Source organism: Nycticebus coucang, chromosome 18 (genome assembly GCF_027406575.1).
Source record: "Nycticebus coucang isolate mNycCou1 chromosome 18, mNycCou1.pri, whole genome shotgun sequence".
In the NCBI taxonomy this organism is placed as follows: domain Eukaryota; kingdom Metazoa; phylum Chordata; class Mammalia; order Primates; family Lorisidae; genus Nycticebus; species Nycticebus coucang.
Genome location: NC_069797.1, coordinates 47,132,306 through 47,157,129, shown reverse-complemented (window position 1 = coordinate 47,157,129; position 24,824 = coordinate 47,132,306). Strand labels below are relative to the sequence as shown.

At 36.9% G+C, this 24,824-nt stretch overlaps 1 protein-coding gene across 3 annotated transcripts in view; it reads left to right on the top strand.

The window, feature by feature from the left end:
• Window positions 1–24,824, top strand: part of STXBP4 (syntaxin binding protein 4) — a 208,461-nt gene that overhangs the window by 91,301 nt on the left and 92,336 nt on the right. For all 3 annotated transcript variants that reach the window (XR_008375460.1, XM_053568303.1, XM_053568302.1), the window contains 3 exons: window positions 12,862–12,978; window positions 13,453–13,502; window positions 15,747–15,880. Coding sequence is in view for 2 of the 3 variants with exons in the window: in XM_053568303.1 (XP_053424278.1) it covers window positions 12,862–12,978; window positions 13,453–13,502; window positions 15,747–15,880 (301 nt within the window). In the remaining variant the exon portion in view is untranslated. The remainder of the gene's footprint in view (window positions 1–12,861; window positions 12,979–13,452; window positions 13,503–15,746; window positions 15,881–24,824) is intronic.

Below are 24,824 nucleotides of genomic sequence, written 5' to 3'. Positions count from 1 at the left end.
CATTCTGAAAACAGAGAGATATGATTATTTTTTATAAATATGATTATCTTACATGACTTTGCCCTAATTCTAAAAATACTCTGGGAATTATCAAGATATTAAAAGTATATAAAAGTATTTTCTATAATAATTATAGTTACTTTTGAAGGGAAAATCAACCACTTAAATAATGTAACTTTAAAGAAGTTCACATGAAATTATTCAATGTTTTTTTTAAAGCTTGGGTTATTTGCAGTCTCTCTTCTAGCTCCCAGCTGAGAAACATTTTTGTCCTAAGTTGCCTGGTAATATAATTAATTCAGTTTTTCCTCCCTGTTAGCAGAATGGGGGTCTTATGCCACTTCTTTTAACAAGACCCTAAACTAAGCCAGTAACCTATCTCTGAAAGCAATCTTTTTAAAGAAATGTTAAACATGGGCATTTCAACATTCAACATTTTCCAAACTCAACACCAGTGGAAATAGAGAAGGAAGCTTTTTTTTTTTTTATTGCATGAAATTGTTTAAAGAGATATTGATCAAGGTGTTACAGAATTAGGATTCAAACATTTATTTTTAAGACATAGATTCTTTTCCTAACAATGCTTTCATTTTACATTACAATTTTTTCCTTCTATTATCTATTTATTTACTTATTTACATTTTGGAGATTTGTAATTCACCTTTTGCTTAAGAAATAAAACATTACTAACACCTTGGAAGACACAAGTGCACCCCACTCCTTTGCCCTCAGAGGTAACTATTATCCTGGATTTAGTGTTAACCATTTTCTTGTTAATTTTACCACGTGTGTATGTTGTGTAGTTTTGCCTGTTTATCAACTTTATATAAAGGGAAATATATGTGTTATTCTGATATGCTTTTTCCACACATTTGGTTTTTGCATTCATCCATGGACAGTTCACGGCTGGTTCACGTCTTTTCATTGCTTCCTGTTCTCTGTTGCCTGGATATGCTGCAGAGTAGTTATTCATTCTGCATTTGACGGACAGGCTGATTGTTTCTCTTCTCTTCTGTTATGAATGATGTTACCAAAAATACTTTCTGGCATTATATTTTGGTCCACACATGTAACAGTTACCTGCTAGGAGTAGAATTGCTAGGTTGAATGATAATTGTGTATTTGACTTTACCAGGTAATGCCTACTTGTGTTTAAAAGTGTTTGAATTTGTATTCCCACCAGGCATGAATGAGAACTATTGTTTACCCTACATACTTGCTGACCCTTCATCTTATTTTACATTTAATGTCTATCCATCTGGTTGGGGTAGTATTATGTTACTGTTTTTTAATTTAAATTTCTGTGATTCCTAGTGATTTTGAGACAGTGAAGTACTGGGACCAGTTGAGACTAGCTCCTCAGAACTGACTGCATACATCTCTTTTCAGATCCATGTTCAGGGACATCGTGTTGGTAGCTTGAAATCAGCCACAGAGGGAATATTTATACCCACAAATGCCATAAATCAAGGCTCCCCTACCCGTAACCAGCTGAGCATGTATTTATGTATTTATTAGGCATTTATTTCCCTATGAAGTGTCTCTTCCTATCTTTGACCATTTTTCCATTGGATTATTTTTCTTTTTCACAAAGATGTATCGTGATTCTTCTGGTTTCTAACCTTTTATTAAGTTATACTTCATAAAAGTCTTCTTCCAGTTTGTGGCTTGCCTTTTCACTGTATGGTGAAATGGACAGAAGTTCTTAATTTTCATGTGATTAAACTCATGTGTCTTCTTAGAAATCTTTCCATTTCCAAGCATATAAAAGTATTCCTTTGTATTTACCTCTAACACTTTTAAGTTTTGATCCTATTGTAAATGATTTTGTGGCACTGTATGAGATGGGGATCCATTTCATTCTTTGTTCTTAAATGAATCAACAGCTATCTCACCACCATTTACTAAAAAGCCCCTTCTTTCCTAATTGATCAATGAAACCAGCTCTGTCACGTATCAAGATTCCACGTGCGTGTGAATCTGTTTGAAGTTCTCTGTTCTTTTGCATTTGGTTTATGTATATTCCTTTGCAGAAACCACACTGCATTGCTTACCATATCTTTTGAAGTAATTCTGGATATCTGATCATCCTGCCTAGTTCTGTCTTCTGAAAATGAGTTGGTTACATGACTTTTGATCTTTTATTATCTATTTTACACTCAGCCTTTCCATTTTACCAAAAGAAAAAAAAGTATTGAAACTTTTACTGAAAATTTATTAAATATATAAGTTAATTAGGAGGCTGAAGCAGCTGGATGGCTCAAGATCAGCCTGAGCAAGAGTAAGACCCCATCTCTACTAAAAAAAGAGTGTAGTGGCGGGCTCTTTTCTTTGCTAATTCACTTGGAATCATTTTCTTTCTTTTGTTTTTCTTTTTTGAGACAGAGTCTCACTTTGTCGCCATCAGTAGAGTGGTAGAGTGCTATGGTGTCACTGCTCACAGCAACCTGAAACTCTTGGGTCTAAGCAATTCTCTTGCCTCAGCTTCGCAAGTAGCTGGGACCTTAGGTGCCCACCATAACACCTGGCTGTTTTTTGAAAAGAGGCCTCACTGTGGCTCAGGCTGGTCTTGAACCTGTAAGCTAGGCAATCCACCTGCCTTGGCCTCCCAGAGTGTAAGGATTACAGACGTGAGCCCCCGCACCTGCCTGCGGGATCATTTCTTATTTTGTACATTTTATTTGCCCCATGTGTTCTAGCTGTTTTTAATTTCTTGCCTTTTCTAATCTTTTAGATTTCCCTGTGTCCCCCTGTCCATTACATTTATTTCCCTCTACTAGTTTAGAAGTTATACATTCAGTGTCTAAACTTTAATGATTATCCTAGAGATTGTAACATTTTGAATTACAAAAGTAATTCGCAACTTGTCCCTTCTAAATATTCTGAGCACTGTAGAACATACATCTAATCATCTTTCCATACTTAATTTTGATTGTTGTCAGTGTTTTAGTTCTTTCTTGACTTTTTTATGTAAATTATACTCATTATTAAGTAAAATTATTTCTAAGAATAAAAGGCTTAAAGAATTACTCCCAAATGCCATCAATAATTGAGTTTGGGTTGGTAGAATTATAATTTTTTTTTTTCAAGAAAAATAGGAAATGTTTTTTATTTTATTTTATTTTATTGTAAAATCATAGCTGTGTACATTAGTGCAATCGCCTGTACCCATTCTAAGATGCACAATAGATGTGGCCCCACCCATTACCCTCCCTCCACCACCAGAACCTCCCCCCTCCCCTCCCCTTCCTTGGCCCTTTCCCCATAGTCTTGTGCTATAGTTGGTTATAGTCTTCATGTGAAAGCTATAATTTAGCTTCATAGTAGGGCTGAGTACATCGGATACTTTTTCTTCCATTCCTGAGATACTTTTCTAAGAAGAATATGTTCCAGCTCCATCCATGTAAACATGAAAGAGGTAAAGTCTCCATCTTTCTTTAAGGCTGCATAGTATTCCATGGTATACATGTACCACAATTTGCTAGTCCATTCGTGGGTCGATGGGCACTTGGGCTTCTTCCATGACTTAGCAATTATGAATTGGGCTGCAATAAACATTCTGGTACAGATGTCTTTGTTATATTGTGACTTTTGGTCTTCTGGGTATAAACCTAGTAAAGGAATTATAAGATTGAATGGCAGGTCTATTTTTAGGTCTCTATTCTCCAAACATCCTTCCAGAAGGAACGTATTAGTGGGCATTCCCACCAGCAGTGTAGAAGTGTGCCCTTTCCCTCACATCCACGCCAACATTTCTGGTTTTGGGATTTTGTTATGTGGGCTACTCTTACTGGGGTTAGGTGATATCTCAAAGTACTTTTGATTTGTATTTCTCTGATGATTAAGGATGATGAGCTTTTTTTCATGTGTTTGTAGATTTTGCGTCAGTCTTCTTTAGAGAAGTTTCTCTTTAAGTCCCTTGCCCACCCTGAAATAGGGTCACATGTTCTTTTCTTGCTAATAAATTTGAGTTCTCTGTGGATTCTGGTTATTAGACCTTTATCGGAGGTATGAACTGCAAATATTTTCTCCCATTCTGAGGGTTGTCTGCTTGCTTTACTCACTATGTTCTTGGCTGTGCAGAAGCTTTTTAGTTTGATCAGGTCCCAGTAGTGTATTTTTGATACTGCTTCAATTGCCTGGGGAGTCCTCCTCATAAAATATTCACCCAGGCCGATTCCTTCAAGAGTTTTCCCTGCACTTTCTTCAAGTATTTTTATAGTTTCATGTCTTAAGTTTAAATCTTTTATCCAGTGAGTCTATCTTAGTTAATGGTGAAAGGTGTGGGTCCAATTTCAATCTTCTACAGGTTGCCAGCCAGTTTACCCAGCACCATTTGTTAAATAGGGAATCTTTTCCCCACTGAATGTTTTTAATTGGCTTGTCAAAGATCAAATAACTGTAAGTAGCTGGATCCATCTCTTGGTTCTCTATTCTGTTCCAGACATCTACTTCTCTGCTTTTGTGCCAGTACCATGCTGTTTTGATCACTATGGATTTATAGTACAAGTCTCAGGTCTGGTAGCGTGATTCCTCCTGCTTTCTTTTTATTGCTCAGTAATGTTTTGGCTATTCGAGGTTTTTTCTTATTCCATCTAAAACGAAGTATTATTTTTTCAAGATCTTTAAAGTATGACAATGGAGCTTTAATAGGAATTGCATTAAAATTATATATTGCTTTGGACAGTATGGACATTTTAACAAGGTTGATTCTTCCCAGCCATGAGCATGGTATGTTTTTCCATCTGTTAACATCTTCGGCTATTTCTTTTCGTAGAGTTTCATAGTTCTCTTTGTAGAGATATTTCACGTCCTTTGTTAGGTATACTCTCAAATATTTCATCTTCTTTGGCACTACTGTGAAAGGAATAGAGTCCTTGACTGTTTTTTCAGCTTGGTTATTGTTGGTATATATAAATGCTACAGACTTATGGGTGTTCATTTTGTAGCCTGAGACATTGCTATATTCCTTGATCACTTCTAAAAGTTTTGTAGTAGGATCCCTAGTGTTTTCCAGATATGCCATCATATCATCTGCGAAGAGTGAAAGTTTGATCTCTTCTGACCCCATGTGGATACCCTTGATTGCCTTTTCTTCCCTAATTGCAATGACTAAAACTTCCATTACAATGTTAAAGACCAATGGAGATAATGGGCAACCTTGCCTGGTTCCTGATCTAAGTGGAAATGATTTCAATTTAACTCCATTCAATACGATATTGGCTGTGGGTTTGCTGTAGATGGCCTCTATTAGTTTAAGAAATGTCCCTTCTGATTTCTTCTTATCATTTTATCTAAAGTCATTTCCATTTAACATATACCCATGTTTGAATTTCCAAATTTAAAAATGTATCCAGAAAAGTATATTTTGGATCTTCTTGATTTTGTATATATACAATTCTGTATTATAAAAATCTGGGGGTTTTTCTTTAAATGTACTGAGAACAGAGTGAATGGGTTTATTACGGGCTTGGATAGACAGCGTTAAGTAGGTTGGCATTTTATAAGTTTCTATGACATTAAAAATAAATATGAAATACATTAAAAAAAAAAAAAGAAATGTCCCTTCTATACCAATTTTCTTAAGTGCTCTGATCATGAAGGGATGCTGGATATTATCAAAAGCTTTTTCTGCATCAATTGAAAGAATCATATGGTCTTTATTTTTAAGTTTGTTTATGTGTTGAATTACATTTATAGATTTATGTATATTGAACCAGCCTTGAGACCCTGGGATGAATCCGACTTGGTCATGGTGTATAATTTTTTTGATGTGTTGTTGGATTCTGTTTGTTAGGATCTTATTGAGTATTTTAGCATCTATACTCATTAGTGATATTGGTCTATAATTTTCTTTTCTTGTTGGGTCTTTCCCTGGTTTGGGGATCAAGGTGATGTTTGCTTCATAGAATGTGCTGGGTAATATTCCTTCTTTTTCTATATTTTGGAAGAGGTTTAGTAGTATAGGTACTAGTTCTTATTTAAAGGTTTGATAGAATTCTGACGTAAAGCCATCTGGTCCTGGGATTTTCTTTTTACGGAGATTTTATATAGTTGATGCTATTTCAGAACTTAATATAGGCCTGTTCAACATTTCCACTTCATTCTGGCTAAGTCTTGGTAGGTGGCGTGCTTCCAGGTATTGGTCAATTTCTTTCAGATTTTCATATTTGTGAGAATAGAGTTTCTTGTAGTATTCGTTAAGGATTTTTTGAATTTCTAAGGGGTCTGTTGTTATTTCATCATTACCATTTCTGATTGATGAAATTAGAGATTTTACTCTTTTTTTTCCTGGTTAGGTTGGTTAAAGGTTTATCTATTTTATTGATCTTTTCAAAAAAACAGCTTTTGGATTTATTGATCTGTTGTATAATTCTTTTGTTTTCAATTTCATTTAATTCTGCTCTGATTTTGGTTATTTCTTTTCTTCTGGTGGGTTTGGGGTTGGAGTGTTCTTCCTTTTCCAGTTGCTTGAGATGTCCCATTAAGTTATTAACTTCCTGTCTGTCCATTTTCTTGAGGAAGTCTTCCAGTGCTATAAATTTCCCTCTTAGGACTGCCTTTGCAGTATCCCAGAGGTTCTGATAATTTGTGTCTTAAATTGTCGTTTTGTTCCAAAAATTTGGTGATTTCCTTCTTAATCTCATCTATAACCCATCTATCTTTCAGCATAAGGTTATTTAGCTTCCATGTTTTTGTATGGGTATGCAGGTTCCTGTTGTTATTGAGTTGAACTTTTATTCCATGATGGTCTGAGAAGATGCAAGGAATGATTTCAATTTTTTTAAATTTGCTGCAGTTAGATTTGTGGCCTAGGATGTGGTCGATTTTGGAGTATGTTCCATGGGCTGATGAGAAGAATGTGTGTTCAGTTTTTTCGGGATGAAATGTTCTGGAGATGTCTGTTAAGTCCAGATGTTGAATGGTTGAGTTTAAATCTAAAATTTCTTTGCTTAGCTTCTTTTTGGAGGATCTATCCAGGACTGCTAAAGGGGTGTTAAAATCTCCAACTACTATGGAAGTGGAGGAAATCGAGTTGCTCATGTCTGTTAGGGTTTCTCTTATAAATTGAGGTGCATTGTGGTTGGGTGCATAAATATTAATAATTGAGATATCATCATATTGAGTATTACCTTTAACAAATATGAAGTGTCCATCCTTATCTTCAATTATTTTGGTTGGTTTAAAGCCTATTGCATCTGCAAACAGGATTGCAACGCCTGCTTTTTTCTGCTTTCCATTTGCCTGAAATATAGATGACCATCCCTTCACCTTGAGTCTATATCTGTCTTTTAATGTAAGATGCGATTCTTGGATGCAGCAGATATCTGGCTTGAGTTTTTGTATCCAGTCCGCCAACCTATGCCTCTTTAGAGGACAGTTTAAACCATTCACATTAATTGAGAGTATTGCTAAGCCTTTCAAGAGACCGGTGGACATTTTTAATCCTTTTGCGACTGTGGAAGTTGGAATTTGATCAAAAAATTTTTGCGTGGGTTTACTTTTGTGGTGGAGAATTACTCTAGTCTTTATGGAGGATAGGTCTAAGAATGTCCTGGAGAGCTGGTTTAGTAGTGGCACATTTCTTCAACATGTGAATGTCATTGAAGTATTTAATTTCTCCGTCATAAATGAAGCTCAGTTTAGCTGGGTACAGGATCCTGGGTTGAAAGTTATTTTGTTTTAGGAGATTAAAAGTTGATGACCATCCTCTTCTAGCTTGAAAGGTTTCAGCAGAGAGATCTGCAGTTATTCTGATATTCTTCCCCTTGTAGGTAATGGTTTTCTTTCGTCTGGCAGCTTTCAGAATTTTCTCCTTCATATTAACTTTAGTGAAATTGATTATGATGTGTCTGGGGGATGTCTTATTTGGGTTGAGCTGTGCTGGAGTTCTGAAACTGTCTGCTATCTGAATTTCGGAATCTCTTGGCATGTCTGGAAAGTTCTCCTTCATAATCTCATGGAGAAGAGACTCTGTGCCTTGTGAAGCCACTTCGTCACTTTCGGGGATCCCTATAAGATGAATATTGGTTTTCTTCAAATTATCTGAGAGCTCTTTGAGAGAGTGGTCTGTTTTTGCTCTCCATTTCTCTTCTTCTTTGAGGGTTTGGGAGCGTTCAAAAGCTTTGTCTTCACTGTCAGAAATCCTTTCTTTTGCTTGCTCCATTCTGTTACCGAGGGATTCTACTGTGTTTCTCAGATCTTTGAGCGTTGCAACTTCTTGTCTCAATGTGTTGAAATCTTTGGTCATTTGGTCTTTGAATCCGTTGAATTCTTGAGACAACTTTTGGAATTCTAATTCGATCTTATTTGCTATCCAGATCCTAAATTCAATTTCTGACATCTCAGCTATTTGTTTGTGCATGGGGTCTTGTGCTGTTTCTGCCCCATTGATCCTTGGGGGAGTTGATCTACTCTGATTATTCATATTGCCAGAGTTTTTCTGTTGATTTCGCCTCATGATTGTTTATCACCGTTGCCTCTGGCTGTCCTCAGAGTTGGGGAGGTGTCTCTACAAGATTAGACCCCAGTGGGATCACTCTGTTGTTGCTGGATCTTTGTAGGGAGTGACCCTGTATAGTTCTTCTGGGGCTTCTCTAGCTAGGGAGTTCTGGTTGTGGAAGCAGTTCCGGTTTGTGACACACCCGGATCCAGCAACAGGGCTGGGGGTGGTGCGCATGGTTCTGGGAGTGCCAGGCGCCCAGTGACTTTGGCACAGAGAGCCCAAGTTTCCAGCAGTCTCTGGCCAGGAGAAGAGCTCTGTGCAGAGGCAGGGAGGGCTCCAAAGGGCACGCAGCTACCAGAGTCCCTGTCCAGATGAATGGGCTAGTGTGGAAGCTAGGAGGACACAGGAGGGAGGACACAGGGTTGCGTGGCTCCCGCGGTTCCTGGTCAGGGAATGTGGAGGCCCGGTGGGTGTGGGTCACGGGTCAGGGGTCGCTACACAGCTCTTATGGAGGTCTGGGCGGCACTATGCCCAGGAGTTTGAGGTTGCTATGAGCTGTGACATCACAACACTCTACCCAGGGCAACAGCCCAAGGCTCCAGTGTGCCAAAACCGTCTCACTCTGCCCCTAAGGATTAAGGCTGTAAGGTAGCCTATTCCCCGCCTTTAGGCAGCTCAGTCAGTAGGTTACTTTGACCCGCCCAGTCCTTGCTCTGAGACCCTGAGGGCGGAGCTTGCTGGGGCAGTTCTTTCACAATGGCTTCCTGCGCCCAGCTCAGTGGCTCAGTCTGGGGCCCCAGACAAATGCCCAAAGTTCTCCACAGTCCTGCTCAAGCTCTCCCCAAGGCAGTTCAACTGAGTGCCAAGTCCAAGAACACCGAAACAGTTCACAGGTAAGGCCTTTCCGGATTGCAGTCTCACTGCTCTTTGTATTTACGGTTGCTGGTGTGATTAGGTCTATCGAACACACTCAACCACTTGCCAGTTTTCCACTGTTTTTATCCTCCTCTTGGGGTCCAGAAGTCCCTTGCTGGCTCCCTCTATCCTCAAAGGGATGATTATAGGAAGATCCCACCGGCCAGAGATGCCTGGAGTCTTGTCTCCCCAGACTCGCTGTTCCCAGTTGCAGGGAAGCTGTTACTCGGCCGCCATCTTTAATCTCTCCTGAATTATAATTTTTGTCTTCTTTTGACTCCTTTTAACTTTTTTGGATTGTAAATTTTTTGGGTATGTGTGATTTTTTTTCTTTTTCTTTCTTTAAAGTCAAATCATAACTGTGTACATTAATGCAATCATGGGGTACAATGTGCTAGGTTTATATACAATTTCATCATTCTTAGTTATTGTGTTATGTGTCTAAAACATTTTCATCATTCTTAGTTATTGTGTTATGACATTTATATTCTACACCTAGTAAATTTCACATGTACCCTTTTAAGATGCACCATATGTGTGGTCCCACTAATTACTCTCCTTTTACCCATCCTCTCCCCTCCCTTCCCTCTCCCCATTCCCATTCTTTTTTGGGCTATAATTGGGTTATAGCTTTCATAGTAAGACTGAGTACATTGGATACTTTTTCTTCCATTCTTGAGATACTTCGCTAAGAAGAATATGTTCCAACTCCATCCATGAAAACATGTAAGAGGTAAAGTCTCCATCTTTCTTTAAGACTGCATAATATTCCTTGGTGTACATATACCACACTTTCTTGACTTTTTTAACACCATAAAAGACACTATTACAATTTGTTCTGTGTGATCAGCATTTGTTTAGATAGACCCCATGTTTGTCATTTTCTGTGTTAAGGATGCTTTCTTTTATACTTTTATACCTTCTTGCCAAAATCATTTACTTCAGAGTACATCTTTTAGAGATTACATTAGTGAGGATCTATTGATAATAAACTCCATTTTATTTGTCTGAAAAACATCTTTACTTAGCTCCAGTTCTTGAAATACATTGTGCTAAATTTAAAATGTTTAGTTGGCATTTAATTTCGTTCACTGTTTTTATTTCATGGTTTTGATGTTGGCTGTCAGTCTGACGTTTGTTTATAACCTGTTTTCTTCTACATGATTTTAAGATCTCCCAGGCTTTGATGTTCAACCATTCAACTATGATGAATCATGTGTTATATTATTTTAATTTATATTTTTTCATATTCATTGAGCTTCCTGATAGCAGTCATAAAGTCTTTTGCCATTTCTGGAGTATCCTAAGCTGTGATCTGTAGCCTTTTCTCTTTTCTTCCATTTGCTCTCATGTAATTCAGATTAGATGTATGCTGGAGCTTCTTCTGGGTCTTTTCTCCTTAACTCTTCTTCATATGTTTTTTTTAATTTTTTTTTCTTTCATTATAAGACGTTTCTTTACCTCTGTCTTCTAGTTCACCCATTCTCTTTTCAACTGTATCTAATTTTTCTTCAATCTATAAATCAACTTCCTGATTTAGTTGTCTTCCATTTTATTTTTGAGGTTAATTTTTTTATATTATCTGAATCTGTTTTGGTAGTTTCTTATCCCTTTGTTATACCTTTAATTCCCTGGTAGTTGTTAAAGTATATTAAACATAATTAGTTTATATTCTGTATCTGTTGTCTTTATAGGTCTGATCCTCTAATTTGTTTCCTCCACTTGACTTTTACTCGTGGAGCTTATTTCCTCATATGTTTGGGTTTTTTTGTTTTTTTTTACATATACATGTGTTTATTAGGTTTCCATTTTTTTGCCTTCACAAAATTAAAAAGGCTTAAATTTTAATAACAACAACAATGTTAAAATAAGGACTAGAAACAAAAACCTCGTAAAGAACACAAATACATTCAGAAAAGGAATCAGACAACTGCTACATCGAAATATTAAGCAATAATGATAATAATAATGCAAAGAAAGTAACATTCACATTGTCAATAGAATGCTTTGACTCTGAGGTTCAGTATGGAGTCATCAGTTAACTTCTTCTTATTATTTTTTTTAAGTCTCAAAAAATAGACAACTAATATTTATAATAAAAGTAGCAGATAATTTCGAAAAACAGATCATGCCAAATCTTATAGACAATAGAAAAAGAAGAAATGCTTCAAAATCATTCTACTTGATCTGGGTACACCTGATATTAAGATTAAAGAAAATATATTATTATAAAGGGGAAATTACAAACATGTCACTTACAAATGAGGATGCAATATCCCAAACGTAGTAACAAGTTGAATTAAAAATTAATGTTTAAATAATGTACTTTGGTCATTATTAAATCCATTATGTGAGAATTAGTCACTATTCGATTCACAGGGATCAATCCCTCAGTCATTTCTGATTGAGGTTACTAGAGATTTTACTTTTTTATTTCTAATTAGTCTAGCCAAAGCTTATCTATTTTATTTATTTTTTCAAAAAACCAACTCCTTGTTTTATTAATTTTCTGAATGATTCTTTTGTTTTCAATTTCATTAATCTCTGATTTAATTTTGGATATTTCTTTTCTTCTGCTGGGTTTAGTCTTAAATTGTTCTTCTTTTTCCTATTGTTTGGAATTTTTGGAAATTCCAATTATTTTGGTTATTTTTTTTTAATTGTGAGGCCATATTCTTTTGACATTATATATGAGAACACTTTGAGATCTGAGTTTAAAAATATCTCTCCAGAGATGTTTTGTGTTTACTTCTAATAGCCTGCACCAATTTAAAATAAATTTTCAGGCCACACGGGTAATAAAAATTCTAGCCCTATACTTGCATGACTGGGGTCTTGTGGTTAGGAATTGTTCAGTAGACCCTATTTTTTGCTCACTCACTAGACCCAAGATTAAAACACTGTTTACTTCTGTGAAATTTTTTTTTTTATAATCTAGTTCATCCATTAAAATTCTTTTGTTTGCCATTTGTGCCTGATGAAATCACAAACTACAAGCCAACAGGGATCAGCGTATATCCTGAACATCTAGATGATGCTTCAGGCCTCTGATCACAGTGGGTTCACCTGGTTTGCTGTGCCTTATCTCCATGGAATTCCTTTACTTCCCTGCCAGCTTCACTTTACCTTGGGTTATATTTCATTAAATATCTGTGCGCACACGTGCATGTGTATGTATTTTTAGCCCTTTTAGTTGTGCTATACTGGTAGGCGTTTCTGTCAACATCTGGTAAAGCATATTGCAAAAAAAAATTATAAACTAATTTAAATATATTTACTCTAAGAATCAATACAGTCAGATGCAGCTTATCTAATAAAACTTGCAATATCCTTTTTAATGTACAATTAGTTCCATGCCTCCCCAAAGCAAAAGACATGTCCAGTAAGACAGAACATAAATGATGTGGTTATACTGAATATTAGTTTATAAAAATGGAAAAGGGACCAGTAATATAAAATCAAAGAAATATGGAAGATGTTCTTTTTTGTTGTCTATCCAGGAAAATGTTCAGGATTTAAGGAAGAGAATCACAGTACTTGACTGCCAATTGAGAAAATCAGAAATGGCTCGAAAAACTTTTGAAGCATCCACTGAAAAGCTTCTTCATTTCGTAGAGGTAAGTTTTTCCATTATCTTACATTATGTCTACTTTTAAGAAATATAGGCAACTGACATATACATAAACGTCATGGTGTTTGGTGGCAGGTGAAACATTCTGTGGTCTCAAAACAGCAATGTCAATTTACGGTCAAATTTTGAATGGCCTAGATGATAAAAAGGTCAGATAACATTATATAGATTGTTAAGAGAAATAATTGAGACAGGATAATATAAACCCAAATATATACTATGTTTTAATGAATACTTTCCTAAAAATCCTGATACTTTGTAAACATATGATAAATATTTAGCCTATAAAGAAGTATTTATGTACTTATTCTGAGCAGAATTCCATGATACTATAACTGATTTTGCTCCACATAACAGAAACATCTGTTTACTCAATGGGGGGGAGATTATTAATTAAGAAAAGACTTTTTTAAAAACTATTAAACTTATATATCTCCTTCACCATCTTATTTGTTCCTAGGCTATACAAGAAATATTTTCTGATATTTCTGCTCCCTTATCAAATTTAAGGTAAGAATATTTAAGTGTTTTCTGCAGAGAATGGCCGTTGATTAAATTCTCAATCTGGCAACCATGAGTAAAATACTAAAAATCTCTTAAAAAGTCTTAAGATGTTACATAACTCCCATTGAATGTTATTCTTTAATTTCTGTGGAAGTAGGTGCAAGGATACATTGTTTTTGGTCCTAGCTCTATTAAAAAAAAAAAAAAACAAATCCTGGCTGGCCGCCTGTGGCTCAAGTGGCTAAATAGCCACATACACCCTCAGCTGGCGGGTTCGAATCCAGCCCATGCCCGCCAATCAACAATGACGGCTGCAACCAAAACATAGCCAGGCATTGTGGCAGGTGCCTATAGTCCCAGCTACTTGGGAGGCTGAGGCAGTAGAATCACTTGAGCCCAGGAGGTGGAGGTTGCTGTGAGCTGTGATGCTACAGCACTCTACCCAGGGTGACAACTTGAGGCTTTGTCTCCAAAAAAAAATCCTGGAGATATTTAACCAATCATTTTAACCTTGTGCTCTAAAATTGAGAAGTCACCTTTCCTGTCTTTGTCAAGAATTTTGTAAGAATGAGATTAACTTGAAGTTCTTTAAACTGTCTGTGTATGAATAAAATTTACTAGTCACAAGTTCACTGCGACTCAACCCAAAAAGTTCATTGTTAGGGCAAATAGAATTTTGCAAAACATTCATGCAATTAGTTTCTTGCATTTTTATTAGTTAGTAGATATAAACAAAAGATATGTACTTGAACAGTGGTACACTTCAATTTTAATATGTGTAATATGTTTCAAATTTTTAAGTTTTTACTAGAAGCTATAAGCATGCTAATCAGATTTATTTCAAACCACGATTTTATAGTCATTTCAAAATATGAAAGATACATGCAAAGGGAAGATTCTTGTGCATTTCAAAGTGATTTTTTTCCTCACCTTGTAATAACTGCCACCAGTTCTAGATGTCCACTAGTTCTCGCAGTATACGCTGACAGAAACATGGGAAACAACTCTACCCTTTACTGTGGAAACAGCAATTTAATAAATGAAATAAAATGGACATATTGTAGGTGTCCACACAGCATTTTTTTGGAAATAGAAGACCATTTATAGTTGTTGACTTTTATGCTCATTTTAATGTAATGTTTTACTTTTTATAATGAAGTAATATGTCATTTCTTACTGTTATCCATGCTGCTTATGATACAGGACAATGGTGTGAATTCCAGGATTATTATTTTGAATAATGATCTTAAAATACTTAGTAAGCATATTTCCCTTATATGAGGTAAAGTGTGTCTCCCAATGTCTCATTTTGACCTTGATCAATAATTCAAAAATGGTCAAGGTTGAGAATGATTATGTAAAAGCCAAACCTACCCTTGCCTTAAATTTCTTCATAGAAAAAAGACAACTTTAAATAGCTATATTAAGTAAACTTTCACCATGTCTTAAAAAGTTAAATGCTAGTAAAATCTAGTCCAGTCTACTTAATATACTGTACATCTTCCATACAGACGTTAGCCTTGGTCATTCAACAGAGAGGAAAGGCTCTGAGTTTGAAATTGAGTATTGATGCTTTAATTTCTCCTTCTGATTTAATGCATCATGCTTAATAAGATGAATTATATATAAGTAGTGATTGTTTTATCAGTTTAAAATTATCTCTTTTCAAATAAAGTTTTAGTGTAATTTTTTTTTGAGAAATTTTTGCATTCTAATTATATCAGAATGCATTTATTTTAGGTGACATTTGCGTTTTTAAGTGACATAAATGTCCTAGGCTGTTTCAGATTTAGGGGCAACAAATGGAAGGGCTTAAGAGAAAAGTAATTTCAGGAGCAAATATATATTAATTTATATTTAATATCACTAGAAGGAATGGAAAATGTTTAATAAATTTGTGTTTATATGCTTAATTTTAATTTCTACAAAAATAACATTACAGTATGTTAACAAAACATAAGCATTCACAAAATGAGCCAAATGAATAATTTAGAAGGTCGGCTTTTCTTCTTTATTTGCTCCTTATAGTGAAGTCAATCCACCTTTTAAAATATGCCTGTTGATTACATAATAAATCATTAAAAACAGAAATATTATTTTATGTGAATTACTTCCTATATGGCTATAACATAAACTTCCCAGAAATAAAAATATTTTTGTACAGATTTTAAGTAATATGAATTCAGATTTAGCAAAGATAAATGTTGTTTGTTTTTGTATAACTTCAACTTTATTTTATTACCCTCATAGTGAAAGAAGAGCAGTGTTCACTTCTAAAACTTCACTCACATCACTGGGAAGGCACGGACATGACATCCCAGCAACACTGGCACTGGAATCTAAGCAACTTGTTAAATCTGTTCATGCCCTGCTTGACATGGATTGTAAGTTTTTTTGTACTTCTTTTACTTTTTGTTAATAATTCATGTAACAAAGCAAAAGAAGAAAATTGTAAGTCTAACAAGTTTTGTAAAATTGATAGCTAATCGATAGAAATCTTAATACACCAATTCTAGGGAAGAATATTTGCTTTATTTACAGTGCTGAAAATGACTTCCAACTAAAGGTAGCTGATTAAGACACGTCTTTATCTCTACTTTCATAAAGTTTCTTTAAAAAGGAAGAATAAAGTTGCTGTGAGCCATGTGACGCCACGGCACTCTACCGAGGGCAATAAAGTGAAACTCTGTCTCTACAAAAAAAAAAAAAAAAGGAAGAATAAATATATGCTGGAAACTTTGAAGGGTGGAATTGACATTGAGGAATTTTTTTAATAATATACCACAAATGGAGTAAGGTACAACTCAACTGACCCTAAAAAGACCCTAAAACACAGTAAATACAAAAAGCAACACTGCTGAAACAGTGAGCTAAATAGAACCATGAGGGGGAAAAAGAACTAGGATCATAGACAGGGGAGGTTGGGAATAGCCCCTGGGGCATTCAGCAGGTTAATTAATTAAAGGTCTGTGGAGTAACTGAACCTGCTCCCTACTATTCAGAGCTGCTTGCTCGGACATTTAGTCCTATGTGAGGGCCTCTCTAAAGAAACGTCATGATCTGTCACCAGATACCTACAGAGTCAGCACCGGGCTAGAAAGAGAAGCAAGGCAGTGCTCTCCATAACTTCCCACATCCCAACAGAGAGAGCCATTTTTGGGGAAAACTTCAATGATCGGACATTTCCATCTTTCCCTTCTCTTCTCTCCCAGACACTCTTGTCTCTCGTGAATTTCAACTACCTTTTTACAAGTATTTCTAACATACTCTTTATTTTCCTGCAATAAAAACTGTAGATAATTCACCTAATTATAACCATTATTTATGAAAGTCAAAACATACTCTTAACTGTACGAGGAAAAATAAGAGGAAGGTGGTTTGTAATGAAATTTATATTCAATAGGTGAATGCTTGGGTACAACTGTGCAGGGAGAAAAGTCATCAGATGCTTATACCTGCACATAGAATCACTACAAATGTGTCAGCCATGAACGTAAATTGGTACAGGTGCATTCATTGCGTTATTAGTTAAACAGCATGAGCACATTGGCGTCAGCGATATCATCATCTAAAATAGTGAACAACTCTTGGTAAAGTTACAAGCCTGGAAAATTTAACTGGGTTTATCTGAAAATGGAATTATGTTCCAGACTGAAGTAATTAAAAACAAGGGGTTTCTTGTTTGTTTCGTTTTGTTTTTACTAATATGAGCGTCTAATAGGACATTTGAAAATCCTACAGGGTATGGGACAATTCTTTGTTATATAGGACTGTCCAAAACATTCCATAAAGATAGGATGCTTAATATTCCTAACACCCTTTCACAAAATACCAAAAATATCCCCAAACATTATGACAACAGATCATGTGTCTCAAATTTCCAAAAATGCTCCTTGCGTGTGGTACCACCCTGAGCACCTCTGATGGTGATCCTTGTTTATAAACATCACCTAACAATGGTACAGGGGTGAGAAGAACAGATTCATAGGGAGATGCCAGACAAAAGTGTTTTTAAAGACTCTAATTAAACAAAGGTAATATAATATTCTGAAGATAACTATATTGTTCTTTAAATAAAAAACTATATTGTTTTTTAAATAAATTAAAAAGAGTAATTAAAACGTTGCATCAATAATTTGAGAAGTAGCTTCCATGAAAGAAAAATATTTATTAAAGAGAACTTTTAAAAAGTCATTTTTATTTTCCTTTTCTATTATGTAAAAATAATACACCACAATGTTGTTGTAAAGATTAAATAATAAAATTTTTAACAAACCATCTACCCCTAACACAGCTCCTAGTACAAAAGACAGACTCAGAAGTATGTTTTGGATTGTGGTTGAACTATATACACAGCACTAGCTTTTAAATTAGCTGTTCTATTTGTCATTGTTGTATAACAAATAAATCCAAAACTTAATGGTTTGAAACAACAATTTACTTATTGTCCATCACGGTCCTGTTGGCTAACTGGTCTTGGCTAGGCAGGTCTTGTTAGAGGACTGTCATGTGGTTGTAGTCAGGTATCTGCTGGGGTTGCTATCATTTGGTTCCTGGGCTGGATATTCAAGATGGGATCTGAGCATGGGCTATCAACTGGAACACCCGCTGGTATATGGTCTCTCAGTATGGCAGCCTGAAGGCAAACATCTTACGTGATAGCCCAAGACCTTGACATAATATTCCAGTGAGAAAGACAAAAGTGTGTCACCTTTTATAGCCTAGCCTCAGAAGTCACAAAGCCTTATTTCCACCGTATTCTTTCTATTTGTCGAGGCTGATTCAAGGGAAAGAATCTCAGGCAACACCTGTGGATAGGAACGTGGCAAGGTCACTGTACTGCATTGACCCCCTCCTTAAGTTGACCTAATTTTTTATTGACTAGACACGCACCAGTATAGTAGGTCAAATTCCTTATGTTGGAAACCTCTATATGTTGACCAATTTGTTATAGTCCCTTTGTTGGTTAACATACAAAGTTTCTGCTGTGTATGCTAAAAGTAAGTTAATTTAGTTGGGATGGCTCAATATCATCATTACAAATATCCATGAACATATGGCGTATTGGTAGAGTAGTATCCTAGGTTTTTTTTTATTTTTCTGTGTCTTCCCTTAAAATCACCATATCTGCCAGTTGTCTTTTGTGATGGCCTCTAACATTGCATTATAATATAACTTTATATTGTAAGGACCTAATATATATCAAAAAAGATAGATAGATAGATCTATAGCTGAATGGATGTAAAATTCTATATCAGTTAAGTATCAAATATTAAGTTTTGAGCATAGTTCTGGGTAGTAAATGGCTTGGCTTGTTATAGGGCAACATTCAATGATCTTTTTGGGTAACTTCTGACTTTACAGCTATGGAAAGCATAGAAACCATGCTTTTAATAGTACATTGGAAACCATGCCTTTAATAGTATCTACTTAATTTATGTAATAAGTATATATTTGAAATTTTGTATAACCAAATACATTTGTGAAAATTAAATTATTTATCAAAAACCCATAGAGTTTGATATATGAAGAAATTATGTGGGATGAAAATGATCACTCCTAATGTTATACGTAAGCGCAGGTGGAAACAGTGAGGGAAACACCTGCATAGACACAGCCCAGTGGACATTGCCATCATTAATTTTAATTACTTTGCTAACATTGACCTTTATATCTGTCAAACATGATTATTCAAAGAAAATATTTGAAATTCAGCAGAACTATTTTGGAAGAAAAGTAAAAAATTCCAACTACACTTTTTGTCCATTGTACAATTACACATGCTTTGCTCTTTAAAACTAGTTTCTGGGTTGTCCCTTTATCTGGCAATGGAATTGCTAATGTTAGCATATTTTGCCAGCACATTTTCTAATTTTCTATGACATATCTTTTTAAATTTGATCAGATAAACTCAGCTCATTTTTTCCATCTCTTGAAGCAGCAATTTTTTGTACATAGGTAATGGGAAACAGATAATTACTACCACGAGATAGATAAATTCAGCCACAATCCCTACCTCATTGTCTTTGCCTTGGCTATCTGATTATTTCAAGTTTCTGTTTGAAGTATTCTGTTGGTGAAGTGCCTCCACTTTGTTGTAAATGTAAGTATACTCTAGGATGGTGTATTGTGGGATTTCCTCAGAAATCTCAAGGATGAAATGTCTTGGATCTTCACAGCTTTACGCCAGGCTCTGAGGACTATCTAGAAGATAATTCTGAACCGTCTCTGGATTGTAGATTTGTTGACATCTGATAAAAACTCTGAGATTGCATACATTTTGCATCCATTTTCCAAGTGTTTATGAACATCACTAGAACCCCCTCATGTGGAATCACAGAGAGCAAAAGTGCTCTCTCCAGCCGGCAAGTTCTGGCCTGCCCCCAGAACACCTCTAGCAGTGGGGAAGTGTGTGAGTCCAAGCGGAGCTGGAGTCATGTGATCAGAGCTCCACGGCATCTCTGCTGGTCTCTGGAGGAGTTCCAGGGAGACCCCAAGTGTTCATCCAGAATACTTAACTAACCTCTGGGTATGCTTTCTCCTATAAAAAGTGGAACTCAGAGACAAGATGGCTGACTGCAGCCAGCTTTCCACAGAGGCTCCCATCTAGAATGAGAGTTAAAGGACAGAAATTTAGCAAGGAACCTGGTGGATTAGAGCTGCACCAAGAGAGAAGGTTGAAGAATGCACATCAACCCCGCTGAGGAAGGCTGCAACCCCAAGGATACAAACAAAAACTACAAAATCCATCACCAAGTGGACGGGAGCCCCCTCCCCCATGAGAATGGCTCGGAGTGCCCCACAAACACACGAGCAGAGTTCAAAGGTCCTCCCACTACACTCCACGGGAGAGACCCTCTAAAAACTGGACCTACCTCCCCTACTAGGGTGCCACAGCATTCTCCTGCCAGGCATAAAACTGTATAAAACTGTATACATTCTCTACCTGCAATTCTGAGCTCCCAGCACTCCCCTCCACTTTCATCTGAGGTCTGGAGTCCAGATTCTTGGATGATTTCTTGAGGGGTGTGGACAGGGCCTGCACTGCAGCTGGTCTAGTGCAGATTCTGCAGCACGGGAGTGATGAGAGGATGGTCAACTTAGAGGGAACCACGCTGGAGCAGTGGTGCCCCAAGGTGCAGAGCAGCAGCCATTTTTGGCAACAATAGGGCTCACCCCCGGATATTCCGAAGTCACACCCCCTGTCTCTCTGGGCAACCAGAGGAGGCCGGGCATCTTCTCAGGTGCCAACCACCATGGAACAGATCTGGGACCGAACGCAGGCTCCGTGAGTAAAGGGTTTGCCTGAGGCAGTACCAGCCTAGGTGGAGCATGGGGACTAGAAAACGCATATGCAGTGCCGGCTGACTCCCAGGGTGGGGCTGACCCAGAGGACTGCTTTATGTAGCCTAAGACGCACCCGGCCCTCAGGGGACCATCAGCCTAGACAAAGGCGTGCAGGAGGCTAGAACTGACAGCTAACCGAGCTGCGAATACAAACCTTTGCAGGAGCAAAGACAGGACCTGAGGTGCAGGTTCTGTGGACTCAAAACAGCTTCTCTTCTGCAGGGGAATTTAGCCGGGACAGAAACAATTCCACAAAGTTGTTCTGTTCGGTCAGTAACGTAAATCGGGTGGGGCTGGAACTGAGTGAACACCCCCCCATCCTCCATCAAGCGCCCAAGGTTGTCAGGCCTCACCTCCCCCTGCTGGACAGAGGCAGAGAGCAGCAGCCTGGCTGAGCAGATACAGATTTTCTTGTGATTCAGGCAGGTGCAAACCCCTGAATATCTGCTCATAGGAGGCAACTGGGTCACAGCCCTGTGGGGCTATCAGTGACTGGGTGTGGCAGAGGTACAAGATGGGGAAGGAAGCATCAACCTTCCCAGACTAATCTATTTGCTGGGTGGGTCCTCTGGACTTCACGGAGCACCAGAGCAAGTCATGCTTGAATTGTCAGCAGACCCCTGTGATCTAGTTGCCAGTGAACTTTTAAACTCTCCAACCTGAGACAGGTGCTGACTGAGACAATTGATTTGGACCTTTTGAACTGAGCCAATCGCCCGAGGACTATCCAAGTGGTGCCCTGGGTGTGAGGTTGTAGGAAGGTTTGATTTTCCTTTTCCAATTGTTACCTGTGGGGGGCAGGGTGACTTAATTGCTGGTATTTCTCCACAGCTGAGACTTCAACACAGAGTAACTGTTTCACTAGGGTCGGACAGAGACCAGCTGAAAACAAGACAGAACCACTTAGCCCCACCACACCAAACAGGTCCCCAGTTTCTCAGGCCGTAGCACTGTACAGGTCCTCGACAAAGCATCAGGGGAAAAGTCAAACAGTGTAAAATAATCATGGGGCAGAATCAGCGGAAAAACTCTGGTAACATGAATAACCAGAATAGATCACCCCCCAAGGAAAGATATGGCAGATGTAACTGAAGATCCCATTCATAAACAGCTAGCCAAGGTGTTAGAAATGGAATTCAGAATTTGGATTGCAAATAAGATTAATAGAGTAAAGGAAAATTTGGAATTAGAAATTTGAGGAGCAACTCAAAAGTAGGAATTAGAAATTCAAGGAGAAATTCAAAAGTTGTCTCAAGAATTTAACGAATTTAAAGACAAAACCACCAAAGATTTTGACACACTGAAGCAAGAATTTGCATCCCTTAAAGATCTGAAAAATACAATAGAATCCCTCAGTAACAGAGTGGAGCAAGCAAAAGAAAGGATTTCTGACATTGAAGACAAAGCTTTTCAATGCTCCCAAACTCTCAAAGAGGAAGAGAAATGGACAGCAAAAGCAGATAATTCTCTCAAAGAGTTCTAGGATAATTCAAAGAAGGCTAATATCCGCCTCATTGGAATCCCTGAAACTGATGAAGTGGCCTCGCAAGGCACAGAGGCCCTTCTCCATGAAAATATGAAAGAGAATTTTCGAGACATTCCAAAAGATTCTGAAATTCAGATAGAAAACAGTTTCAGAACACCAGCATGACTCAATCCCAATAAGACATCCTCCAGGCATATCATAATAAACTTCACTAAAGTTAATATGAAGGAGAAAATTTTGAAAGCAGACAGACGTAAGAAATCCATTACCTACAAAGGGAAGAATATTAATTAGAATGACTGCAGATCTCTCTACTGAAACTTTTCAAGCCAGAAGAGGGTGGTCATCGACTTTTAATCTCCTAAAACAAAACAACTTTTAACCCCTGCATCCTGTATCCAGCTAAACTGAGTTTCATTTATGATGGAGAAATTAAATACTTTAATGACATTCATATGTTGAAGAAATTTGCCATAACCAAACCAGCTCTTCAGGATATTCTCAGACCTATCCTCCATAATGACCAGCCCAATCCTCTACCACAAAAGTAAACTCACTCAGAAACTTTTGATCAAACTCCAACTTCCACAGTGGCGAAAGGATTAAAAATGTCCACTGGATTTTCGAAAAACTCGATACCCAAAATTTTTCCAGACTTATCAATATTCTCCATTAATGTGAACGGCTTAAACTGTCCTCTAAAGAGGCACAGGTTAGCTGACTGAATACAAAAACTCAGACCAGATATTTGCTGCATACAAGAGTCACATCTTACCTTAAAAGACAAATATAGACTCAGGGTGAAAGGATGGTCATCCATATTTCAGGCAAATGGTAATCAGAAAAAAGCAGGTGTTGCAATTCTATCTGCAGACACAATAGGCTTTAAACCAACAAAAGTAAGGAAGGATAAGAATGGTCACTTCATATTTGTTAAGGATAATACTCGATATGATGAGATTTCAATTATTAATATTTATGCACCCAACCAGAATGCACCCAATTTATAAGAGAAACTCTAACAGACATGAGCAACTTGATTTCCTCCAGCTCCCTAATAGTCAGAGATTTCAACACTTCTTTGGCAGTGTTGGATAGATCTTCCAATAAGAAGCTGAGCAAAGAAATTTTAGAGTTAAACCTAACCATCCAACTTTTGGATTAGCAGACATCTACAGAATATGTCATCCCAACAAAACTGAATACACATACTTCTTCTCAGCCCACGGAACATACTCCAAAATGTATCACATCTTAGGTCACAAGTCTAACCTCAGTAAATTTAAAGGAATAGAAATTATTCCTACATCTTCTCGGACCACCATGGAATAAAAGTTGAACTCAGTAACAACAGGAATCTGCATACTCATACAAAAACATGGAAGTTAAATAACCTTATGCTGAATGATAGCTGGGTCAGAGATGAGATTAAGAAGGAAATTGCCAAATTTTTGGAACAAAATGACAATGAAGACATGAATTATCAGAACCTCTGGGATGCCACAAAGGCAGTCGTAAGAGGGACATTTATAGCACTGCAAGCCTTCCTCAAGAGAATGGAAAGAGAGGAAGTTAACAGCTTAATGGGACAGCTCAAGCAACTGGAAAAGGAAGAACATTCCAACCCCAAACCCAGTAGAAGAAAAGAAATAACCAAAATTAGAGCAGAATTAAATGAAATTGAAAACAAAAGAATTATACAACAGATCAATAAATCAAAAAGTTGGTTTTTTGAAAAGGTCAATAAAATAGATAAACCTTTGGCTAACCTAACCAGGAAAAAAAGAGTAAAATCTCTAATGTCATCAATCAGAAATGACAAAGATGAAATAACAACAGATTCCTCAGAAATTCAAAAAAATCTTTAATGAATATTATAAGAAACTTTATTGTCAGAAATATGAAAATCTGCAGGAAATTGACCAACACATGGAAGCACGTCACCTTCCAAGACTTAGCCAGAACCAAGTGGAAATGTTGAACAGGCCAATATCAAATTCTGAAATAGCATCAACCATACGAAATCTCTCTAAAAAGAAAAGCCCAGGACCAGATGGCTTTACGTCAGAATTCTACCAAACCTTTAAAGATGAACTAGTACCTATAAAATTCAACATGTTCCAAAATATAGAAAAAGGAGGAAGACTACCAAGCACATTCTACGAAGCAAACATCACCCTGATCCCCTAACCAGGAAAAGACCCAACAAGAAAAGAAAATTATAGACCAATATCACTAATAAATATAGATGCAAAAATATTCAACAAGATCCTAACAAACAGAATCCAGCAACACATCAAACAAATTATACATCATGACCAAGTCGGTTTTATCCCAGGGTCTCAAGGCTGGTTCAAAATACGTAAATCTATAAGTATAATTCAGCACATAAACAAATTAAAAACCAAAGACCATATGATTCTCTCAATTGATGCAGCTTTTGATAATATTCAGCATCCCTTCATGATCAGAACACTTAAGAAAATTGGTATAGA